The 15,119-nt window shown below is 39.2% G+C and overlaps 1 protein-coding gene across 1 annotated transcript in view; it reads left to right on the forward strand.

Annotated features, from left to right (window-relative positions):
• The first annotated feature begins 286 nt into the window (after positions 1 to 286).
• PRTG (protogenin) overlaps positions 287 to 15,119 on the forward strand; it is a 129,262-nt gene continuing 114,429 nt past the window's right edge. Inside the window, exons 1-2 of the mRNA XM_089907180.1 lie at positions 287 to 462; positions 2,681 to 2,983. Coding sequence (XP_089763306.1) covers positions 369 to 462; positions 2,681 to 2,983 — 397 coding nt within the window. The 5' untranslated portion in view covers positions 287 to 368. The remainder of the gene's footprint in view (positions 463 to 2,680; positions 2,984 to 15,119) is intronic.

The following is a 15,119-nucleotide window of genomic DNA, read 5'->3' on the forward strand; positions in this document are numbered from 1 at the left end:
CTCCCTCCGCGGCCGCGCCGACCTCGCGGTCCCCAGACCAGGGGCCAGATGTAGAAAGTAGTCCCGAGGCCGGCAGCGGCGGCGCTGTCCACTCCACCGCCCCCGCCCTCTCGAGCCGCCGCCTCACTCCGCCCCCGGGCCGGACGCTCGGGCCCCCCGCCTCCTGCGAGCTGGTGTCCGTGCGCCGGCCTTGCCGCGCCCGAAGAGACCAGCCGCCGGCCGCGCCGTGCCACGCCACGCCGGTGCCCGAGCGGGAAGCCCAGGCTGCGCGCGTCCAACCGCCGCGCGGAGAGCGCCCGGAGGAGGGAGCCGGCAGGCGGACAGCGGCTGCGGGGCGGCCGGGGAGCATGCCCACCCAACCCTGCTGAATGGCGCCTTCCCTGAGACCCCTCGCCCGGCCGCGGCCGCCAGGGATGCTGCTCGGCGCGCTCCTGCTCCTGCCGGTCCTCGGCCCCGTTCCAGGTGGGCGCGCTTTCTTCTGTGCCGGTGGGGCGTGAGAGAGCGCGAGGGGGCAGGGGAAGGAGGCAACCGGGTGTCTGTGTGTTGGGGGGGGGCGGCGGGTCCTTCGCGGGGGCGCTGACCCCCAGTCTCTGTCCCCTCCCAGCAGCTAGTCGGGAGCTGCCGCTGGAGCGCGAGGTACCGGCGGGCTCTGCGGGGGCGCGGGTGGCGGTGGGCGCCTCTCGCAGCGCCCGCCCCTCCCCGCTGCGCTCCCCCGGCCGCGCGCTGCGGGCCGGCGCCCGCCGTCCACTCTCGCCCCTTTCTCCTCGCGCCATTGTCTGCGCTCCGGCCGCGTACTCGCCTTCGGGGCCAGCCTGGGCTCCGCGCAGGCCGTCCTCCAGCCGGGGCCGCCGCGGCCGCACGTGGCTTTATTTATATTGTTTCCTTAGTGGCAGCCTTGCGGCGCAGGGGGCGCCGCGTTTCCGCGCGGCTTCCCCTGTTTGCAGTGGCGGCTTCCCCACGTTTTAGGGCGGGGGAGAGAATAGGTGAACTCAGCGCCCAGGTCAGACCCCTAAGTGCCCCCACTTTCCCGGATCCGGATCGAACTAGGAGGAGACGGGAGGGGTGGAATTGGAAAGAGAAGAGGAGTGGAAGTTTTGTGGCCCATTTGTGCCCCGGAGGGGAGGGAGAAGGGTCCCGAAGCTGAGAAGGAAGGTATCTAAGTAGGGTTTATTTCTAACAGCTAGGGATTTGGGGGCAGGGCCTGAGATATGTGCGAATCTGAAGATCCCTCCAAACTCCAGGTTAGCCTTGAGCAAACTTGGATGAACTAATTTTTCTCTTTTGACGTGTTGCTTTATTCTTAAAGAGTTAAAAATTGTAAAGTGGATGCGGGGTGCGCGGGGAGAAGAGGTGTTAAGAATTGGTTGTTTTATTTGTTTACAGGTTACAAACCCCAGACTTTCGTGGGTTTTTTGTTTTGTTTGTTTGTTTCCTGGAGGAGTTAGTTTTCTATTAGCAGGAGAAAAGGATCAAAGTCAGATGTGACTCGGAAACACAATGGGCGCCTTCCGGAGTGGTCCTCGCTACGCGGGCTATTAGGGTCGCTCGTGTCGCCCTGGGCATCCATTAGGAGAAGTCGGCAGCCAGGGCGTGGGAGCGTGACTAGTGTGTGAGGTTTGGAGGACCTGCCTTGATGAGAAACAGAGATCAGTCCCGGGGATTGGTACTCATGAATTCAAGACAATCAGAAGGAGGATGAAATGCCCTCCGCCCCTAAACCCCTCATACTCTACTCGGCCCCAATCAATATGCAAGACTTAAGCTAACCTTTGCGCTAAATGCAGGAGGTGACAGGGTATTAGTTGGTCATCGGATGCTTTTTTCCTGACGGGGACCCGGGACGATGTGTATGCCTAGCATAAAGCCTTTACTCTGCTCTGATAAAAATGTGTATTGGTTGATTAAGCAATCTCCTATCCCTGTTAGACAGTAAGGACCAATTAGTCATACATTTTTTTCCAACAGTTGGTAGTTCTAAAAAAAATGAAATAGAAGTTTCCTAATCCGATCACCCACTGAGTACAAGCAGCAAGAGTTAGCAACTTTTCAAAGTCAAATGTTTGTCTTTTAAATACCTACCATACTCTGCAGAAATTAAGTAAATGGGTCTCTTTCAAGGAGCAGAGACGAGAGTCCTTGCTATAAAAGGGCAGATATAAAAGTGCAAACTTGTCATCTGTCACAAAAGATAAACGCACTTCCCAAAGGAGTAGGTACCAGGGGTTTCAAAAACTCTTCAAGGGACAAGGAAATAAACTTGCTTGTTCACAGAGTCGGAATTTTGCTAATGATTTCTTGTAAAATTAGACTTTTACGACTTACTCTGTTCAAGATCTTTTTGACAAGCTTGTAAAAGTAAGCAAACAGCTTGTGCTCAAGAGTTTTCCTGATGATTTTGAAACTCTAGCAAGGTACTTGAGGACAGAATTCTTAAAAGGGGTAAAAGTTATTGAAATCTTCCCTATGCTTTTTAGTATAAGATGTTGTAAAAAGATTTCTCTGATTTGTTGAGAAGGTTAGCTGAAACTTAGATTGGTTTATTAAGGTGTTTGTAAGTTAACTAATATGGTTTGTTAAACTTTGTCTCATTACACTCTGAATATGTGTTTTACAATTGTGTGTTAAGAAATGATTTTACACTTATAATTCTGGGTATGCCTTTCCCCCCTTTTCCTTTTAGGAGTATGGTGCTTTAGCGAACTGTTTTTTATCAAAGAGCCACAGGATATAACTGTCACAAGAAAGGACCCAGTCGTTTTAGATTGCCAGGCTCATGGAGAAGTTCCTATTAAGGTCACTTGGTTGAAAAATGGAGCAAAAGTGTCTGAAAATAAGCGGATCCAGGTTCTGTCCAATGGCTCTTTATACATCAGTGAGGTGGAAGGCAAGCGAGGAGAGCAGTCTGATGAAGGATTTTATCAGTGCTTGGCCATGAACAAACATGGAGCCATTCTTAGTCAAAAAGCTCATCTGACCTTATCAAGTAAGTGTTTTAAGTTCTTGGTTGTTTGACGTTTTTCACTGCTGCATTTTGATGATTTCTCAATTCATTAGCATGCTAACCTGAAAAATCACACAAACATTAAGAATTTTCCTGGAGACAGTAGTTGATGCTAACTAAGGCATGCATAAAAATCTGAGGAAAAAAATATCTAAATTCGAATGAGTGATTTAGAACAGAAGTCCCATTAGGTTTAGAACACCAAAACCTGTAGAGGTGGCTTTGTATAAATTTGTTTCAAACTGTGAAAAAAGTTGGATGAAAAGTTTGACCAACACAACAAAAGTTGTTCTAAAAATCTCATTTTTGTAAATTAATAATTAAATTTTGAAAATCACAAGCAACTTTTTCTGCTTTGTAGATGGCCCTTAAGTGCTAAATCTTTCGTATAGCCCAAGCTTCCATTTCTCTGACTGCTTTAAGATCACCCATGTTGCTTTTTAATTGATAGAGAGGGCATTGGTCAGTAACTCCCAAGCCTTTGAAGTATTCCTAGGCTTTTCCTGCTGGGAGAGAAAGAGATTAAGGCCATTTCCATATTATGCCTAATGGACTTAAACCAGATCTGCCCACTTTTTTCCAGTTGTCATAAAGTTTGCTGTCTAATGATTTCCTTTGTATTAACAACCCAGTCAGATCAACCATTTGTCCAAGTGACCCACTGCTTGGTGGTTGCCCTGGTAACTGTTGAGTGTAAACACGGGCCTAGGATAGTTAGAGAACTCCTTGTTTTCATTGAGGCTTTCCACCTCTTCAGGTGATCAAATACCCTGCACTCAAGATTACAAAAGACAATGTAAACCTTAAGACAAAACAAAACACAGCACAACTGTATTTTAAAAATAGTTTTACAGGCATCCTAGCTACAAGCTTTTGTTAATCCACAAAAGATAGATTTTGCACTATACCTACAAATTGATCATTTACAAGATGAACAATAGGAGGAGGGAGCTCTTGAGATAACGTCATAATCTTTAAGAAATAGTTTCTTCAGGGTCTCCACAGTTGAAATTCAGCTATTGGTGGGGGTTTCTTAGGTGACTTTATTGTAACAGTCCATGGCCATATTCATGCCATCCTCATTTCAGTAATATATTTTATTTGTACAATAATAATTAATAGTGGAAAATAAATTGCAAGCAAAGATATTCTTGTATTGAAAAATGTCAGAAAAGTAGAGGTTTCCAATTCTAGTCCCCCTCCCCCAGAATAGTATAAACCTGAGAGAATGTCTGATAAACTCCTTTTTTTTTGCTGTGATCATTGGCCAATAATCATCTTTTTGTGTTGTTGTTGTTGAGTAGTGGTTTTTCAGTACAGTATTGTTTTCAGGATAGTGTGCTTTTTATGCTTATGTCCTGTTCATTTAATTTTTGTCTAATGTAAAATTGTTCTATAGAGTTGTAATTTTTCTACCTTTTTGGGTTTGTGGAATATTGTGTTTTCATATCCAGGAACTGTAACTTGTATTACCTTGCCAGAGAGGAGAGGGGCAGGATGGAAAGGTGGAGGGGGGCAGATGGGCTTTGAAAGATGAATCATTTGTCATGACCACACGGTATTTCCAGGACCTCCTTAGAAGCCTGACAATTCTAAGGCACTCAGAAATACTTTGAAAATACACAGAGCTTTCAGTTTTCATAAATAAAGTCTGAACAGTATTAACATAGTAATAGTGAAACAATGTTAATATTGGCTTTTTGAGTAGCGTTGGATTTTGTATCTTTAAAAAATTATTAATGACAAATATTTTATTAGATGTGAATCATTTTGAAGGCTTTTGTGGTGAAGTATTCATATTTTAAGTATCAAAAACTTTCCAGTTAAACTATGTAGAACATTGCTTTGCTGTTAAATATCAACTGTAGTATGTTAGTTATAGGAACCACACTTTTCATAGGCACACATTTTATTTAACTTGGAGGAGGTGCTTTGCTAGGAAATTGCATTCAGTATTGTAGATTTAAAATAAGAAATGCATAGTGGGTTTAGATTTTTCTTTAGAAATGAAATTTCTTAGAGATTTGAAATTCACCAAGTTAGTTCTGATATCTGAGAAGCAATGTCCAATGACATTGTCGTCTCAGATGACTTTATCCTGTGTTCATGGTAAGATGTTATACGAATTAAACAGGAAGAGAATAGGCATTAAGTGGACATTCTGTTTTTGTGGGGTTTTTTTAAAAGGTTGGTTCTCTCCTGGTTAGTGAAAGCAGCAGGGTGCAAGTATGTTCTTTTTATTTTCTGGTCAAGGATTTTGTCAGCAAGCATATCTTTTAGTTCTGAAATGTAATAAGTAGATCTGCACCTGGAAATCTAAAACTTTAATCTGTGCAAGTTTTAGATTTTTAACACAGGCAATCAAGTCTTGGTTTCTAAACTTAGGAACTAGAAGCTGAAAGTTGCACTCTAGGCAAGAATTCCATTATTCATGTGTAAATTAGGAATTCACAGGGTTAAAAGGTTAGAAACTGGCCAGGATGAGGTTTACCCTTGTGATAAAGAGCAGATGACCCTCATTCATTGGCCGAAGCTTTCATGTAGCTCTTCTGCAAAGTTAGTTATTGCCATGAATTGTTCTTGAGGAATGCAGAAATTCAAATGTGAACAGGCCTTTCCTTAAGTGTCACTATGGAGCCTTATCTCCCAGGCACATCAGAGCTGGCTGTGGGGACAAGGTTCCTCCCCAAAGGCCTGGAGGCTTTGCTTTCCTGTTGTTCATCCAAGCACAAAAGGATTTGTCTAACTTAGTTTTTCTAAGGCATCCCATTTTTAAAGGAAAGTATAGGGTTAAAGTAATATTTAGTTTTTTTAAAAAGTTAATCCTTTTTATTGATAGCCATTTTAGCCATTTTACATTTTCATGTAATGGAATAGAAAAGGGAGTAATGTGAGAGGCTCTTTTTCTAGTTGTATACAATAGTAAGAACAGAATATTAAACCATTTCCCATAAATTTCAGTATTTTTAACTGAGAATCAAATTTTCACTTTCATAGGTGCTAAGTCTTCACTACATAAATAATCTAATTTAAATATTTTAGGAGTGAGAAGTAATCTATGACATCTTGACATTTCTTGCATTCTAATTGTTGAAGTAAGATAAATTTCATAGGAAAGCATTAGTGTGGTAAAATGGTCTCATATTTCAACAAGTTTAAATTAAGATGAGACATTTGAGAGAAGTAAAGGAGGAGGCAGGTTGTGTTCTCTGATGTGTAGAAGACTGGCCAGTAAGCTAGTGATTGAACAGGAAGCTGGTTGTTTATTTCCTTTCCATAAAAGGTGGAAATTGAAGTCTTAGGATAGAGGGAAAGAGAACATAAAGCTGGCTTATATTTGTTGGGTTTTTCAGGACTGTTTGCTTGGGTGCAAAATAATTTTTTAAATGAGCATTTGTAGCTGGAAGACCATAGGAATTATTATAACTTTATGATGGATTTTTTTCTCCAAAATTTTGAGATTAGTTTTAGCATCCATAAAATTGTTTTTTGGGGGGTGTCTATTTCTGTAATTTTATGTAGCAGTAGTTGTTTCCTGTAAAAGGATGTAGGTGGTTTTCCATGAATAAAATGTTTATTACTTCAGTTTAAGTTGAGATGAAACTTGAAGTTTTTTGATGAGATTAATGAAAAACTGTTCTGTGAGTGTGGTTCCTAGCTTAAAGAGTAGTACATAAATTATAGCTGAAAGCTGATCTTGAAATGTGAAGTTAAAATGTATTGAAAACATTTAGAGTCATGTTCGGAAGAAAAGAGGGTGGGTGGTATATTGAAAAGAGAAAGGTAAGAGCTATGAGACTATTAGCCTAGATTTTGAATTTTATTAATGATCCTGGACCCAAGGTGGGCAAGAGTTTGCTTCATTGTCACTTTTTTATTGAGATTTGTAAATGCTGTAAAGGACATTGTCTCTTACCTGTGTGCATGTTCACTTCAAATCAAGCTGTTAACAGTTACTTGCCCTAACTTAAGAGTGCTAACACAAAAGTAAAAGTTGTTTGATTTTGGAAAAATGAGACAGATTGAGATATTTAGAGAGACCAATCTACCAACATTGTAGAAAAGGTTCAGATGGTGCTTTCTGGGTCTAAGAAAAATCATCTTTAAAGAGAAGGGGGTATGGTTCAAAAGTACATATTTAAATTAAAAATTTACTAGCTTAAAATTGCATAAGTTAAATCAGGGAAGTAAAAGCACATGTAGTTCTACAGGCTCATTTACAATGATACCTGGTTCTTAAAGTCTGTCTACCTAAAAGGTTTATCAGGTACCTGGTGATCTCTGGGTAATGGAACCAGTTTTTCCCACTTTGCACTTGATTAGTGAGGATCATTTCTTGTCTGCAGAAACCTGTAACGCTATCTCACTGTTTTTCAAAGTTGTTGGATTTTTTATTTTTCAATGAAGCAGGGTCCACTGAGGGGTAGAATTATAATTTGCTTTAAGATGTATAAATGTGTTTGTTTATTTTATTTTTGTCCAGCTTCTTAATGGAATTTTGAAAGGGCATTTGGTATGGCCCTCTTGTGTCAACTAGCTCTGATTATTCTAAAGAAAGGCCCTAACTCTCAGCACTTGTTTGCCCAGGCATTTGTTGTCATTGCTCCTGAATTTAACAGCTGGGCCTATTGATGAAGTCCAGAGCAGTTTAAAAGAATAGCAGAAAACAAATCTCTTAAGCAGGGTGTTAGGTTGAAGGAGTATTTCAATTAATAAGTACATGCATTTGAGGTTACTTTTTTGAAAACCCTAATATTCTTGACTACAATTTTGAGAGATGATTTTTATTTCTCCTAGGCAGAGGTGCTCAGTTAGGGTTGATTACTTTCAGCTTTTAAACTGGCAATTACTATTTTTTTTTAATGGGCATTTTATTTTTCTTTAATTTTTAAATTTTTAATTTACTTTTGGCTGTGTTGGGTCTCTGTTGCTGCATGCGGGCTTTCTCTAGTTGCCGCGAGCAGGGGCTACTCTTCGTTGAGGTGCACGGGCTTCTCATTGCGGTGGCTTCTCTTGTTGTGGAGCACGGGCTCTAGGAGTGTGCCAGCTTCAGTAGCTGTGGCTCACGGGCTCTAGAGCACAGGCTCAGTAGTTGTGGCGCACGGGCTTAGTTGCTCCGTGGCACGTAGGATCTTCCCGGACCAGGGCTTGAACCCGTGTCCCCTGCATTGGCAGGCGGATTCTTATGCACTGCGCCACCAGGGAAACCCGGCAATTACTATTAATATGAAAATAATAATGTTAAGTCAGGCATTTTGCTGAGGATTATAGTTGAATTTTAAAAACAGCACTGATTATTGATATGTTTTAAGAGAAATTCTAAAAGTTGTACCCCAAATAAAGTTTTTGTTGTCAGTCAGGGCTATTTTATTTTTTAATTTATTTTAAAAATATATTAATTTATTTCTTTGGTTGTGCCAAGTCTTAGTTGCAGCACGTGGGATCTCTTAGTCGCGGCATGTGGGATCTTAGTTTCCTGACCAGGGATCGAACCTTGGCTCCCTGCATTGGGAGCACAAAGTCTTAATCACCGGACCACCAGGGAAGTCCCAGTCAGGGCTGTTTTAGTACTTCTGAGAGTTTATAGTGTTCAGACTCTTTATTAAAACATTTTTAAAACTCTCATTTGGTAAAAACTCTTGGTAAATGAGAGGAGGAAGGAGATATGGTTGTAATCATTGAAGCAGCATTGGAAGTCGTCCTAACATGGTAATCTGCACAGAGCAAATTCGCAGTCAACAGTTGACAATGATGTACAAAAAAGGTAAAAATGTTCCAAATTACCTTCAGCAGCTATAATTCTGAAGCCAAGTGAACTGCTTTAGGGATATGTATTGCAGAGGATAAAGGTGTCATCCTCACAAAGGTCTCTGACACTAATCTGACAAATACTTTCCTGACTTTTACATTCCTTGGTTTTTTTTCTTTTTTTAACCTCTGGTTCTCAGAAACTGCTTTTGATGAGCTTTAAAAGCCAAATTCTTATAGACTGAGCAGAAGGCGTGAATTTAAAATGTTTGGGTTTGTTTTTTTTTTAAGTTTCTGGAGGGTTTGCCTTTTTCTTGTGTTCGTATATATATATTTTACAGCTTTAGCGTTTGTAGTGGCTAGATTAATCAAGTAACTATTGGAGAATGCAATCATTGTTCAGGGTCCTGGTTTCAAACTTGTATCCTCATTGGATTTGTTGTTAGGACTGATGGAAAGAAAATTTTTGCTTTATGAAACTGTAGTAAATCCCTGTTTAGAACAGTGTGACAGTTTTTTTTAATGATATTGCTTTATATAGACTACTTTCTCTAAATAAATCATATTCCTTTGGAATAATCCTCCAAAATGACCTTTTTATTGTTTTGTAGTCTTTTTAGTACTACTCAGAATGGATCTTCCACTCCACCAACATTTACCAAATAAGTAAATAAAAAAATAAATTTCTTTTTTTTTTTTTTTCAGCTGTGGATTACATTTCTCAGGGTTTCTCAGCCTTGGGGCAATTGACATTTTGTACTAGGTAATTGTTCATTGCAGAGGCTGACTTTTGCAATGTAGGATGTGTAGCAGCATCTCTGGCCTCTATACACCAGATGCCAATAGCGCCCCTTCCTAGTTGTGGCGACCAAAGAATGTGTTTTGGGAGGCAAAATCACCCCTGGTTGAGAGCCACTGATGTTTCTGAGAGTAGTGCAAAAGTTCTTTCCAAGTGTCACTAGGCTATTAGTATTTTAACTGTTTCTGTGTTAACTTGATATTCAACTTTTTTTGGTTTTAGCAGTGTTAAATTTATTGATTGGAGATGACTTACTATTTTTAGGTACTGTCGAGGAAGCTTGATAAAGAAATGTATTTGGATTGTTGTTTGTCTAATTTGGAGTGATGCCTTTCCATCCCTTTTCACACATAGTACATTGAAAACTGCTACTAAGAGTTTACCCTTCTATAGGTTCATTCATTTTGATTTCAATATTTCAGATCTTTTTGGGGGGATATCTAGTCTAAGAGTAAATGCAAATTTCATTTAACTGTGTTCACATAGCACCTTTTCTTTCTTGATGTGATGGACACCATAGTTGAAGAGATACGAAAAATCTCCATGTGTGGTTAATGTTAGAGAACATCTTTTGTGATGCTCTGCATGGTGAGAAGTAAAACTGTATGAGATTAACAGCCCAGAGAATAACATTTGCTGTGTGGTACGTTTTTCATTGGGTGAATGGTTAACAGAACTCTTTTCAGCTAATTCAGTGGTACCATAGACTTATTTTGGGCAGAAGCAATTTCACTTCTGCAGATAATGATGTAAAGATGGTAGCATCTTGTGAGGGCATCAAGGGGTGACAGAAAGGAAAAGAATTAGACACTAAATTATGTTAACTAATACATAGAAAGTCACAGGCAAGTTGAGTGGTTATTATTGAAATATTTGTTTTAGATTACTTAGTAGTAGTGGGCAGGGACTTCATAGTTTTTATCTTTCCCAGGATATCACTCTATGTGTGTGCTTCCGTTTTGATTAAGCTGTTTATGCTAGTAAAAGTTATGATTGTTGCTACATGCAGTTAGTCACCGGTAGAGGCCCGTAGCCACTGGTGGCTCAAGTGGGCAAGTTGAGATAGATGAAGGAGGAAGCAGAATATTTTAATGAGTGATTCTAGTGCTGAGCAAGTCTGGCTAAACGTTTTTGGCACCATGTGTTCTATGCCAAAAACGTTACTTGGAGTAGAACAAATCATCAGTTAGTTCAAAATAGAAGAGAAGAATGCACATTTTCATTATATTTGAGGAAAACAGTGTTTGAGTCAAAACAGAATTTTAATATTCTTGAGCGCTTATTTTCCTGTCCTTGTAGTCATTTCATAAAGAAATTATGAAGTTGACAATTTCCAACAGCTGGTAAATACTCTTCATGCTGCTAAATTTTTACTGAGTTGCTGGGAGGGGTGAGGTGGGAAAGCAGAAAGAATGACAAAAAGGCAGAAGAGCCAAGCATTAGTGCCTTTTCCATTGTTGGTGACTTATATGACTTTAGACAAATCACTTAATCATTCTCATCCTTGTCAGATCCTTGTCTTATCTGTAAAAATAGGTACCTGGGGGGAAAAAAGGGAGGGATGGATATTGAGCAACACAGTGCCCTTAGTTTTTTAATTCTGTTATTGTAATTCTAAGTAAATGGCCAATAAATTATATTTTTTGTAAGGCTGAGTCCAGTCACATTGCAAGAGAACCATTTAAGTCATTGAGAAAAAATGTTTAAAAGCTAGTCAGTTATTTAACTTGGTACTTTTAAGGATTCATACTCTTGCAGTGGACCTTAGGAAGATCTGCTTTTGGAGATGGGGAGGCCTTAAACCAATACTGATAATTTGAACTAGTACTATTTTTAAGAGTCTAGAAAAATAAATTACTTTGTCTGGGATTGGACAATTCAGAATAGCTGTGCTGCTTTGAAGGTTGACGTAGTGTAGGAGAGGTATAACTTTACGAATATGTATCTGGTTCTGCTAATAATTAATAGTGTATTCTAATGTTTATTGACTCGGTGTTTAAAAAAATAGTGCTGGTTTCATCTTAAGAGAGTTTTGCTAATGTTATTAGTGTTTTAATAGAAATAGATTATACTGGCTTCCCCACTACAACCGCCAATTCCTGTTAAGAATGATAAGGTTTAATTTTTCCTCCAGCTTTCAAACTGAATTAGCTTGAGTCCCTCTGATTGGATTTAAAGTAATTTCGATTAAAGTACTGACCTCAAACTGGACACATAACAAGAAAAAAATGCTTTGATGTTGGTATTGCATTTTGGTATTTTTTTTTAAAAGGGAGTTCACAAATTTTCTTAAATAATTTTATCAGCTAAATGTGTTCACTGTTTTCTTAATAAAAAGAATTCACTTTTTGTATATTTAAGAAAGCCATATTTTCATGCTCTGACTTAGTAATACTTTTAACATAATTTTAACTGAGGGACCAACTTCAGTAAAGCAATAAGATTACCAAAAGTTTCACCAAAAGCATTATGAATGTTATCCCAGTGATGGAATATTTCTTCAAAGCCTGTAAGTATCTTTACCTGGATGATTTACCACATTTTTAGAAATCTGTGATAATTAATACTTGAAAGAAAGTACACAGACAGAAGAAATTTTGTGAAATTTAAGTTTAATTTTCAGTCTACCAGTTGTCAACTTGGAAGCTCTGATATTTAGGGAAAAAATTTTACTGCTTAGCACAAGGCACAGTGAGAAATTATAAGTGGATCCACAGTTGGTCAGTAGAAAGATGATAATTTTCTTACCATACTAGAATCGACTCCACCATTCTTTTTATTTTTTTAATTGAGATATAGTTAATGTACAATATTATGTAACTTACAGGTGAACAACATAGTGATTCACAAATTTTAAAAGTTATACTCCATTTATAATTATTATAAAATATTGCCTATATTCCCTGTGTTTACAATATATCCTTGTAGCTTATTTATTTTATACTTAGTAGTTTGTACCTCTTACTCCCTTACCCCTATTTTACCACTCCCTGCTTCCCTCTCCCCACTGGTAACCACGAGTTCTCTATATCTGTAACACTGTTTCTTTTTGTTATATTCACTAGTTTGTTGTAGTTTTTAGATTCCACAAATAAATGATGTCGTATAGTATTTATCTTTCTCTGACTTATTTCACTTAGCATAATATTCTCCAAGTCCATCCATGTTGTTGCAAATGGCAAAATTTCATTCTTTTTTATGGATGAGTAGAATTGTACGTATATGTATACCACATATTCTTTATCCATTCATCTGTTGATAGACATTCAGGTTGCCTCCATATCTTGGCTATTGTAAATAATGCTGCTATGAATGTTAGGGTACATCATGTATCTTTTTGAATTAGTGTTTTGGTTTTTTTTGGGGGGGGACATATATACCCAGGAGTGGAATTGCTGGGTCATACGGTTTTAGTATTTTGAGAAACCTCCATACTGTTTTCTGTAGTGGCTGCACCAATTTACATTCCCACCAGTAGTGTACAACAGTGCCCTTTTCTCCACATCATCACCAACATTGTTATTTTTGTTCTTTTTGATGATAGCCATTCTGACAGGTGTGTGGTGATAGCTCATTGTGGTTTTAATTTGCATTTCTCTGATGATCAACAATATTGATCATCTTTTCATGTGCCTGTTAGCCATCTGTATGTCTTCTTTGGAATAATGCCTATTCAGGTCTTTTGCCAATTTTTTAATCAGGTTGGTTTTTTTTGATATTAAGTTGTATGAGCTGTTTATATATTTTGGATATTAACCCCTTATCAGTCATATCATTTGTAAATATTTTCTCCCATTCAGTAGGTTACCTTTTCATTTTGTCGATGGTTTCCTTTGCTGCTCAAAAGCTTTTAAGTTTAATTAGATCCCATTTGTTTATTTGTGCTTTTATTTCCTTTGCTTTAGGAGACAGATCCAAAAAAACACTGCTACAGTTTATGTCAGAGTGTTCTGCCTATGTTCTCCTCTAGGAGTTTTATGGTTTCCACTCTACCATTCTTTATCAGAACAGAAGGAAAGTGATTAATCAAAGTTTTTTCCTATTAGACAACTTTCCAAAGGGGATGACATTTTTAGAAAATAAAAGACAAAGAAAATACATTATTATTTTCCACTGATCTCCAAACTTTTAAAGACTTGTTTAGATACTGGCTATGAACATTTTGAAGAGAGAACCTTAAGATCGGTAAAACTTATCCTATAGTCAGTGGAGAGTCCTTGCTTCCTAATTTGACTTGCAGTATCGTTCTGCCTTTCTCTAACATGAGTAAAGAGCACAAGTTGTAGTCTTAGAAATTTCTATTTTGCAAATAATAAAGATGAAGCTGGAAGGAGTTAACTGCCTTATCCAAGGGCACAGCTGCTAGATCTGAGACCAGAGCTCAGGTTTGCTAATTCTTGTCATGAATTTGAAATGCTTAAATGAAGATTTTGTCCTGTGTATTGTGTGGAAGTGTGTCTTATTATATTCAGATATCGCTTCACACCCAGAATATAGAAAAGTGAATGGTAATGGGGTTGACCCTGAGGTTAAAGATACTTCTTACATTTCTTTTTTTTTTTTTTTTTTGCGGTACGCGAGCCTCTCACTGTTGTGGCCTCTCCCGTTGCGGAGCACAGGCTCCGGACGCGCAGGTTCAGCGGCCATGGCTCACGGGCCCAGCCGCTCCGCGGCATGTGGGATCTTCCCGGACCGGGGCACGAACCCGTGTCCCCTGCATCAGCAGGCGGACTCTCAGCCACTGTGCCACCAGGGAAGCCCTACATTTCTTAATATTTATGTTAAAAATATTTTATCATTGTGAAACTTACCCTTTACTGTACTTATATAAGGTTTTGATGTTGTTTTTGTTGATGTAGTGAAAATCACTAATGTGTTTATATTTTTACTGGTCCTGTAACACTTCATGGAACTTCTTTTCTTGTGGATAACTTCAATGTGGGGAGATTGAGCTCTTGTCCCTTTAGAGGCTCAGTGTTTGTTGATACATCTGTCCAAATGGAAGTTTCATCTAAAGCAGTGATTTTCAGTGTGTCTTTGAAGAACCTCCGATGGAGTGAGACTCTTTTGTAATTAAAAGGTTGGTTTTTTGTTTTTTTCTTTTAATGAAAACTATTTATTTATTTATTTGCTTGCTTGCTTGCCATGCTGCACAGTTTGCGGGATCTTAGTTCCCTGACCAGGGATCCAACTCAGGCCCTCAGCACTGAAAGGGCAGAGTTGTAACCACTGGGCCACTGGGAATTACCCAAAAGGTTGAGTTTTAAATAAATGGTTGAGCATGTGTCATTATTATCTTATGGGAAGAGGGGCATAGTGACAGCCTATATCTAGCTTGGAAATGGTTTTTATAACGACAGTTTTATTGAGATAGAATTCACATACCACAAAGTTCACCCTCTCAAAGTGTACAAGTCAGTAGGTTTTGTGCATCTGTCACCACTGTCTAATTCTAGATTATATCCATCACCCCAGAAAGAAACCCCACACCTCCCAACTCTCCCCTCCGCTATTCCCTGGAACCACTAATCCAGTTTTTGTCTCTGTAGATTTGCGTTTTCTGGATATATT

The sequence above is a fragment of the Delphinapterus leucas genome, chromosome 2 (genome assembly GCF_059928025.1).
Source record: "Delphinapterus leucas isolate spDelLeu-1000000601 "Yukka" chromosome 2, BTC_Dleu_Yukka2, whole genome shotgun sequence".
In the NCBI taxonomy this organism is placed as follows: Eukaryota; Metazoa; Chordata; class Mammalia; order Artiodactyla; family Monodontidae; genus Delphinapterus; species Delphinapterus leucas.